The 10,483-nt window shown below is 43.6% G+C and overlaps 1 protein-coding gene and 1 pseudogene across 1 annotated transcript; both read left to right on the top strand.

Moving 5' to 3' along the window:
* Positions 1 to 6,101: 6,101 nt before the first annotated feature.
* On the top strand, positions 6,102 to 8,385 carry LOC112078157 (uncharacterized; annotated as a pseudogene).
* A 372-nt stretch (positions 8,386 to 8,757) lies between these two features.
* LOC112078159 (zinc finger protein 84-like) lies at positions 8,758 to 10,477 on the top strand (the record flags this gene model as incomplete). Its single annotated transcript, XM_024144473.2, has 1 exon — positions 8,758 to 10,477. A coding segment is annotated over one exon (1,665 nt), but the record flags the coding sequence as incomplete, so codon positions are not given.
* Between the last annotated feature and the right edge of the window lie 6 nt (positions 10,478 to 10,483).

The raw sequence follows: 10,483 nt of genomic DNA, 5'->3' as shown, positions 1-10,483 counted from the left end.
CCTGAGATGACTCCTTTACACAGGGACCCTACTCTGGTGTGGTTGGTGCCCGTTGCCTGAGATGATTCCTTTAACAGGGACCCTACTCTGGTGTGGTTGGTGCCCGTTGCCTGAGATGACTCCTTTAACAGGGACCCTACTCTGGTGGTTGGTGCCCGTTGCCTGAGATGACTCCTTTAACAGGGACCCTACTCTGGTGTGGTTGGAGCCCGTTGCCTGAGATGATTCCTTTAACAGGGACCTACTACTTGTGTGGTTGGTGCTGTTGCCTGAGATGACTCCTTTAACAGGGACCCTACTCTGGTGTGGTTGGAGCCCGTTGCCTGAGTATGATTCCTTTAACAGGGACCCTACTCTGGTTGGTGCCCGTTGCCTGAGATGATTCCTTTAAAGGGACCCTACTCTGGTGTGGTTGGTGCCCGTTGCCTGAGATGATTCCTTTAACAGGGACCCTACTCTGGTGTGGTGTGCCCGTTGCCTGAGATGATTCCTTTAACAGGGACCCTACTCTGGTGTGGTTGGTGCCCGTTGCCTGAGATGATTCCTTAACAGGGACCCTACTCTGGTGTGGTTGGTGCCCGTTGCCTGAGATGACTCCTTTAACAGGGACCCTACTCTGGTGTGGTTGGAGCCCGTTGCCTGGATGATTCCTTTAACAGGGACCCTACTCTGGTGTGGTTGGTGCCCGTTGCCTGAGATGATTCCTTTAACAGGGACCCTACTCTGGTGTGGTTGGTGCCCGTTGCCTGAGATGATTCCTTTACAGGGACCCTCTCTGGTGTGGTTGGTGCCCGTTGCCTGAGATGATTCCTTTAACAGGGACCTACTTGGTGTGGTTGGTGCCCGTTGCCTGAGATGATTCCTTTAACAGGGACCCTACTCTGGTGTGGTTGGTGCCCGTTGCCTGAGATGATTCCTTTAACAGGGACCCTACTCTGGTGTGGTTGGTGCCCGTTGCCTGAGATGATTCCTTTAACAGGGACCCTACTCTGGTGTGGTTGGTGCCCGTTGCCTGAGATGACTCCTTTAACAGGGACCCTACTCTGGTTGGTTGGTGCCCGTTGCCTGAGATGACTCCTTTAACAGGGACTCTACTCTGGTGTGGTTGGTGCCCGTTGCCTGAGATGACTCCTTTAACAGGGACCCTACTCTGGTGTGGTTGGTGCCCGTTGCCTGAGATGATTGGTGAACAGTAATACACATGAATCTAAAGAGAAAGATGTATATGTGATGGATGTATAGACATTATGGAAGAATGTAGAAGAATATTCTGTATATCTAGAATTCGTAGGATGAATAGTATATGTACAGCAATAGTTGAATAGAATACCGTATGTACATATGAAATGAGTGTTCCCTTATTAAAGTGAGGCGGAAGGGTTTGTTTCATGATGAACAACTCATGGTGTGATTGTGGTAATGTGCAGGAACTCAAGTCCTTCTGTTCTCCGGATCTGAAATACTTCACCATCATATGCCGACCGCATTACTTCACTAAAATGGTTTTATTTGGTCGTCGTCACTGCCGTGTATATTCCCTCCCAAGCCGACGCCGCAACGACTCTCAGGGAACTACACGGGACTATTTGCAAACTGGAAACCGCATTCATTGTTGCTAGGGATTTAAAACCGTTTGACAGGCAGCTCAATCCTGCAGTTGAGCTAATTTGAACAGCAAATTCTTCATGAAATTAAACATATTCATTTTGTTTGCCATATTTTATCATCTCAAACACTGCTATTTATCAAACTCACATTTTAAAAACCCATTCAAAGATGGTTGAAAACCAGGAAGTGAACGTGAGCAAAACCAAACCTCATTTACCACAAATGTTTTTGTACTAATTGTGTATAAAATGGGAAATTACAAGGTTTTAATGTAATTTAAGAGTGATTAAATTACTAATATGTTGTTGTTTATAATTTAAAGAACTCTTCAAAAAATATGCTCTACAGGTGGTTGAGTTGCCCATTAAAGGAATGGTATAGTCAAAACTAGTGATAATGGGACAATGGAGAAATATTGTTACAGGATCTTGTTGTCTGTGCAAGTACAAAGATCCTTTCAAATCCATATCATTATTTACAGTCTGCCTGTTATCTTCAATATGTTTCACAATATCATTCAGTACATGTAATTTTACTGGTATTATAAGCATATACAGTGCATTCGGAAAGTATTCAGACCCCTTGACTTTCTCCACATTTTGTTACGTTTTAAGAAATTTATTACATTTATTGTTTTCCTCAATTACACACAATACCCCATATTGACAAAGCAAAAACAGAAATACAGTATTTACATACATATTAAGACCCTTTGCTAAATTGAGCTCAGGTGCTCCTGTTTCCATTGATCATCCTTGAGATGTTTCAACAACTTGATTGGAGTCCACCTGTGGTTCACAAGGTGTTGGGGAAGGGTACCAAAAAATGTCTGCAGCACTGAAGGTCCCCAAGAACACAGTGGCCTCCATTATTCTTAAATGGAAGAAGTTTGGAACCACCAAGACTCTTCTTAAACTGGCCGCCCAGCCAAACTGAGGAATCGGGGGAGATGGGCGTTGGTCAGGGAGGTGACCAAGAACCTGATGGTCACTCTGACAGAACTCCAGAGTTCCTCTGTGGAAGATGGGAGAAACTTCCAGAAGGACAACCATCTCTGCAGCACTCTGCTAAATCAGGCCTTTATGGTGGAGAGGTCAGACGGAAGCCGCTCCTCAGTAAAAGGCACCTAAAGACTCGGACCGTGAGAAACGAGATTCTATTGTCTGATGAAACCAGATGAAACCAAGAATGAACTCTTTGGCCTAAATGGCAAGCGTTACGTCTGGAAGAAACCTGGCACCATCCCTACGGTGAAGCGTGGGGGTGGCAGCATCATGCTGTGGGCAAGTTTTTCAGCGGCAGGGACTGGTAGACTAGTCAGAATCGAGGCAAAGTACAGAGAGATCCTTGATGAAAACCTGCTCCTGAGTGCTCTGGAGCTCAGACTGGGGTCAACGTTCACYTTCCAACAGGACAACGACCCTAAGCACACAGCCAAGACAACGCAGGAGTGGCTTCGGGACAAGTTTCTGAATGTCCTTGAGTGGCCCAGCCAGAGCCCGGACTTGAACCAGATTGAACATCTCTGGAGCAGCGATGCTCCCCATCCAACCTGTCAGAGCTTGAGAGGATCTGCAGAGAAGAATTGGAGAAACTTCCCAAATACAGGTGTGCCAAACTTATAGCGTCATACCCAAGAAGACTCGAGGCTGTAATCACTGCCAAAGGTGCTTCAACAAAGTACTGAGTAAAGGATCTGAATACTTATGTAAATGTGGTGATTATTCATTTATTTTATTTTTTTAAATCAATTTGTTAAAATGTCTTAAAACCTGTTTTTGCTTTGTCATTATGGGGTATTGTGTGTAAATTGGTGAGGGGGGGGGAACAATTTAATACATTTTGGAATAAGGCTGTAACGTAACAAAATGTGGAAAAAGTCAAGGGGTCTGAATACTTTCCGAATGCACTGTAGATAGTTGTGAAAGACATTTTATAGATAAAGGGATAAGTAGCATATCGTTTGCATGCTTTTCTCCTGCGAGAAAACAGCTGATTCAAAAGGGGGCGTGGCACAGTTTAGAAAACTTCCGCGTGTGTCACTTCGAGGATACTCTTGTTCATCCTCTGCCGAAGTAGGACATCGAGGAGGGGAGAAGACTCATTTGTATCGCCTACTAACAAATTGACACTCTCCTCATTGAGAATCTCCCAAAGAGTGGAATGATAGAACATATCTAAACAGACTGTTACCCAGGCTCCTCCAGGAGTCTCGGTTCTATATTTTAATTGGAGGGGGAAGTTGCTATGTCTGAAACATTTGTAAATCTAAAGTTTGATTTTGATCTGAAGGTTTGTAAATGTTTCAAAATAAACATGCTTTTTTTTTTTATATATAATGTTTTTTCTCCGCTTGGCCCCAGTGTTAAGTCTGGTTTGAATAAAAAGTCATGAATTTGACCTCGGGAACATTTCCCGATCTTGAAAGTGAAGTTTATTTTTATATATTTAGCTGTATAGATGAATCCTCTGGAAGCGAAAGTGGTTTCAAGTGGATAGAAACATGGACTCAATTATATATATATACACATCACAGAAGACTGAAATATAACAAAACCGTTTGACATAGAAACACCAGATTTTCTGCTGTTTAAAAAATATATATAAATATTTATTAATTATGTAATTAGGAAAAATATGAATAACATTTCCCGCATGAGGCCACTAAGTAATTTGACTGCAGGAAAGGGCTATAGGGCAATCTGCAGTTCAAACAATAACAAAGTGGGCACCCTGTCATTGTTATGGTAACAAGCTGAGGGATAAGGTTTGGAGAAATGTAGCCACTGTCAAATTGATAGACATCGCTATAGACGCAAGAACTCACCATTCATGATATCAAAATTAGAGTTKTAATMATGTTTTGARGCTATACAGTGTTTGTTTGTTTACAAACAATGGAGTAAAACAAGATGTGTATTTGGGGTTTTGATAGGGTACGATAGTTGAACTAAAACTCATGAGGTATTTAGAAGTTATTTTCTTCAAGGATCAATGGGTATATAGAATAAATTAGTCCAAAAATGGATGGACCTTAACCGTTTAAAGTTTGCATTCATCTGCCGGTTTTGGTAAATTGCTTTAAAGTTTGCATTCATCTGCCGGTTTTGGTAAATTGCTCAATCATAACCATTGTAAACAAACTAGTGAAAATCACAAGGAAACCAATGAACACTCCTCTTTGTCACTGTGCTGTGTCATTACATGGGCAAGGGGTTAATAAAATACACATTAATTCATTTGTACGTATATTGAGTAATGTTACTTTTTATTTAGCTATGATGCAATATAACGTGTATCCATGTCCTCGATGAGGATAGCTTCTCACTCTCTCTAACCTCTCACTCATTATGCCAGTGGTTCCCAACCTTTTTCGGTTACTGTACCACCAACGAATTTTGCTTTGCCTTTTAACAGAAAGCCTATGGTCTCATGAATCTTCTCAAGTACCCCCTGTGGATGGGCCGAGTACCCCCAGGGGTCCTAGTACCCCTGGTTGAGAACCACTGCTCTCTCTCATGTCAAGTCCTTTCTCAGCCTCCGTACTTTTTGTTGGGCCCGCCCCTTTGTTTCTTTTCTCCTCGAACGTGAACAGGTCGCGTTTGAAAAGCTAGCTAGCTAATAGTACACTGCTAAATACAGGGAATATTTTTTCTTTAATCGAGCTGGTAAGTTAAGTATTAGGTATCTACCAACAGTCATAAAGGTCCTCTAAACGTTGTTATTAGTTGATAGGTTTGCATAACCGTTAGCTAGGCTAGCTACCTGCTCTGCTTAGCTGCTGTTTTAGCTTGGTAACGTTAGCTAGCTAATTGCTCCTCCTAACTCATTTGAAGCTGTGCTCAAATTGAGTCGATATAACAATACAAGTATTGTTTTCTGCTGACTGGTAGCTGCATGCAGATCGATTGTAGCTGTGTATAATCAATTAGTTACTGTTGTACTTTCTGTTCCTCTTTTCTTAGCTTGTTAGCTAGCGGAATAATGCTTCCGGGTTGGATCCTCAAAATAAAACCCCTCATGGGAACATTGAAATGTTATTAAATCGGTAAATAAATGTGTCACTGATATTGTTCTATAAGTAAAAATACAAATTCATTATACAAAAGGTATATATTTGACACACTTGACAAAAATAGAATCGGACTATACATGTAGATATTGAATGGTAGAAGCAGTTTTTGTTTCACTCCATATCCTCCTATGTACACAGGTGACCATACAAGATCTGATGTTATGAGACTCCAGTTCTAGAAGACTTGTGAATAAACACAGCCCACTTGGCACACACTGATTGAATCGGTGTTGTTTTCACATCATTTTAATTAAATTACTTTGAACCACATGGAATAGACCTTGAATTGACGTCTGTGCCCAGCGGGAGGAGAGCCCTCAAACTTGCGACAGCTCCATTCAATAGCTAGGTGTTATTATTGCTGTTTTTACCAAGAAACGTTCTAACTCAACAGACAATATGAGTCAAAGAAGGAACATTGATGGATGAAATCGAAAAGACTTTATGGAATTTAACTGAGGACAATTTACGCTCCCTTTGTGAACGTTATGGCCAAGATGAATCCAAAGTTAAAGGCATGGATCATCGCTATTAAGGCGTAAAGTCATGGAGGAAATGTGGGACAATACGGATTCAATGAAATCAGAGGAGCAGGGAATGTCTTGGTTGGTCCGACTGAAAGACGACATCAGGAGGATACAGGAGGATGGTAGTGGTGCACCCGCGAGTCCCAGCAAAGCCGATGATGAGATCCTGTAGACGGCATGAAAGAATGGAATGGAGAGGGAGGGGCTGGGTTACCTAGCAACAGGTTGGAGGTGGAGCCCATGAGTCCCAGCCAATCTGATGATGATACGCTGCAGACTGTGACGCAGGGGACACGGATTGGTTGCCTAGCAATGGGCTGGAGGCGGAGTCCATGAGTCCCAGCCAGTCCGATGATTGTGATGCTGCAGACTGCGATGAGGAATTGGACAGGGAGGTCAGGGATTGGATGGTTTGCGATGGGCTGGAGGTGGAGTTATCCCCAGAGAGCACACACCAGAGCAGAAGGTGAATATTTATTTCCCAGTCAGAAAGTGAGTATTACGTTTCCCTGTCAGAAAGTGAGTATTACGTTTCCCTGTCAGAAGGTGAGTATTACGTTTCCCTGTCAGAAAGTGAGTATTACGTTCCCAGTCAGAAAGTGATATTACGTTTCCCTGTCAGAAAGTGAGTATTACGTTTCCCTGTCAGAAGGTGAGTATTACGTTTCCCTGTCAGAAAGTGAGTATTACGTTTCCCTGTCAGAAAAGTGAGTATTACGTTTCCCTGTCAGAAAGTGAGTATTACGTTCCCTGTCAGAGTGAGTATTACGTTTCCCAGTCAGAAGTGAGTATTACGTTTCCCTGTCAGAAAGTGAGGATTACGTTTCCCTGTCAGAAAGTGAGTATTACATTCCCAGTCAGAAAGTGAGTATTACGTTTCCCTGTCAGAAAGTGAGTATTACGTTTCCCAGTCAGAAAGTGAGTATTACGTTTCCCTGTCAGAAAGTGAGTATTACGTTTCCCTGTCAGAAAGTGAGTATTACGTTTCCCAGTCAGAAAGTGAGTATACGTTTCCCTGTCAGAAAGTGAGTATACGTTTCCCTGTCAGAAAGTGAATATTACGTTTCCCTGTCAGAAAGTGAGTATTACGTTTCCCTGTCAGAAAGTGAGTATTACGTTTCCCTCAGAAAATGAGTATTACGCTTCCCGTCAGAAAGTGAGTATTACGTTTCCCTGTCAGAAAGTGAGTATTACGTTTCCCTGTCAGAAGTGAGTATTACGTTTCCCTGTCAGAAAGTGAGTATTACAGTTCCCAGTCAGAAAGTGAGTATTACAGTTCCCAGTCAGAAAGTGAGTATTCGTTTCCCTGTCAGAAAGTGAGTATTACGTTTCCCTGTCAGAAAGTGATAGTATTACGTTCCCTGTCAGAAAGTGAGTATTACGTTTCCCTGTCAGAAAGTGAGATTACATTTCCCAGTCAGAAAGTGAGTATTACATTCCCTGTCAGAAAGTGAGTATTACATTTCCCTGTCAGAAAGATGAGTATTAATTTTCCCTGTCAGAAAGTGAATATTTATTTTCCCTATCAAAAAGTATTTATTTTCCCAGTCGAAAAGTGAGTATTTATTTTCCCAGCCAGAAAGTGAATATTTAGTATTTATCTTCCCAGTCAGAAAGTGAGTATTTCTTTTCTCAATACTTTCATTGATTCCTCAACAACTTCTGCAAAAGGCTTTGGGAGAATATCGGATGTTCTTCCTCTTAGACTTTTCTCTTTATTGAGGAGGAGGAGGAGGAGGTTGGAGAATCGAGGACGAGAGGAATTGAAAGACTTCAAAGTTCATTGACAGGTAGGAGAGAGTTTCCCACTCCTGATTAATAAAGTCTCTTTCGTGATTTCTAGGACAAGTGTCGCCCACGAAGACCCTGTGTCGTGCCTCTCCCGGTAGCGCCTTAATTTGGGGTCTGAAGAGGGTGTCTGTGCAGCTGATGGACTGCAGGAAAACACCAGGGCAGAAAACCTTCAAGAAACCACCCCTGTGCTCAGTGTGGGAAGAGTTTTGCCACAAAAGACATTCTGGACGGACATCTGCTAACTCACACTGGAGAGAAACAGAAAAATATATGTGCTGAATGTGGGGAGTATTCAGTACATTTTCCAGCCTTACCAGGCATCTGAAAACTCATACTGGAGAGAAATGTCATGTTTCTGAAACCACATGCTCTGAATGCGGAAAGACATTCAGTACACATTCCAGTCTTAGGAGACATCTGCTAACTCACACTGGAGAGAAACCGTACGTTTGCCCTCGTTGTAAGAAAGGTTCAATGATCCAGGAAACTTGAAGAAACACATCAGGAGAGCTCACCCAGAGGAGAGAAGTTGGGTGTGGAGAGGCTCTACCGTGAACCGTGTCCTCACTGTGGGGAGAAGTTTCCCACAAAGAAGGCTTTGGAGGAGCACCTGGTAACCCACACAGGAGAGAAACCTCACCAGTGCTCTGACTGCGGGAGGGGATTCAATGAATTGTCTAGTCTTAGAGGCATCTGAGAACTCATACTGGGGAAACCATACATTTGCCCTCGTTGTGGCAAGCCTTTTAATGATCCAGGAAACTTGAAGAAACACATAAAAGAACTCACTCCGGAGAACATTCCAAAGAGAAACCTTCTGAGAACAATATTGGTTCTTCAGAACAGGAGGAGACCGTAAAGAAGCCAGTCCTTCATCCATGTTCTCACTGTGGGAAGAAGTTGTCAACCAAGACAAGACTAAAGATTCACCTGAAGACCCACACTGTAGAGAAATCTCACGTCTGCCCCGACTGTGGGAAGAGCTTTGCTTTCCGTCCCTCCTTGACRAAACATCAGAAACTTAGTCATTCAGAGCACGGAGGAGTGAAACGGCACGAATGTTCAGTCTGTGGGAAAGTCTTTAATCAACCGGGAGCCTTGAGGTCCCATCAAAGAACCCACACTGGAGAGAAACCTCACCTCTGTGCTGACTGTGGGAAGAGTTTCTCTTTTCAGTCGTCTCTGAAAAGACATCAGGCACTTCACGCAGCAGGTAGTGCGAAGCCCCACATGTGCTCTGTCTGTGGGAAAGGCTTTAGAGATTCTGGATACTTAAAAAAACATCAAGCCATCCATTCGGAAGAGAAACCTCACCTCTGCTCTGATTGTGGAAAGACTTTTGCATCCTTATTTACCTTAACAAATCATTCCAAATTGCATCGTTTAAACAGAGACCAATTCCAATGCCCTGAATGRAAGCGCCATTTCCCAACAAAGGAAAGGCTGACAAGCCACCAGAGAACGCATACCGGAGAGAAACCATTTCGCTGCTCCCAATGCCACAAACGCTTCTCTCACTCAAGTAGTTATCAAAGGCACCTTCGTATGCACACTGGGGAGAAACCCTTCATTTGCCCCCTTTGCGGGAAGCAATTTAACGACTCTTCGAATCTTAGAACACATGTTAGAAGACATAAAGGAGAGAAGGTAGGCAAAACACAGGTCTCTGAGCCATGCCCTCACTGTGGGAAGAGGCTGGCTTCTAAGGCAGGGTTAGAGACTCACCTGCGGACCCACACTGGAGAGAAACCTCACCTCTGRGCCGACTGCGGCAAGAGCTTCGGCTTCCACTCYGCTTTGAGAAGACATCAGAAAACGCAGCACGGAGAGCAATTAGCGAAGCCGCACGTCTGTTCTGTCTGTYGWAAAGGTTTCATGGAATCTGGAGCGCTGAAGAAACATGTGGTGACCCACGAGGAGAAACAGCARCTCTGCCCTGARTGCGGGAAGACCTTCAGGGTGCTTCAGGCCTTGTCAAATCATCAGAGAACCAAGCATCAAAAAACAAACGAGCAAGTAAGAGAGAAGAATCCGTTCCTGTGCCTTACTTGCGGCCAGGAATTCAATTCAAAGCATAGATTGGTAATCCACGAGCGAAAGCACACAGGKGAGAAGCCTTACCAATGCTCCCATTGCGACAAACGCTTCACTGAGAAGTCTTACATGAAACGTCACCAGACGGTGCACACGGGAGATAAACCTTTCCAATGCTCCGTCTGCGATATGAAGTTCTCGCATGGTGCATCTTTAATACGGCACCGCCTAATACACTCAGGTGGAGAAACCGTACCACTGCACTTACTGGCGAAAGAGTTTCTCTCAGTCAAATACGCTGAAAACACACATACTAACGCACACCGGAGAGAAACCGTACCATGCCTCGACTGCGGAAGCGTTTCACTGAAAAGAAAGCCATGAAGAAACACCAGCGCGACACACACCGGGACAGGGGCACACAGCAACACACACGGGACAGGGG

Source organism: Salvelinus sp. IW2-2015, unplaced genomic scaffold (genome assembly GCF_002910315.2).
Source record: "Salvelinus sp. IW2-2015 unplaced genomic scaffold, ASM291031v2 Un_scaffold5325, whole genome shotgun sequence".
NCBI lineage: Eukaryota > Metazoa > Chordata > Actinopteri > Salmoniformes > Salmonidae > Salvelinus > Salvelinus sp. IW2-2015.
This window is presented reverse-complemented; position numbering and strand designations above follow the sequence as displayed.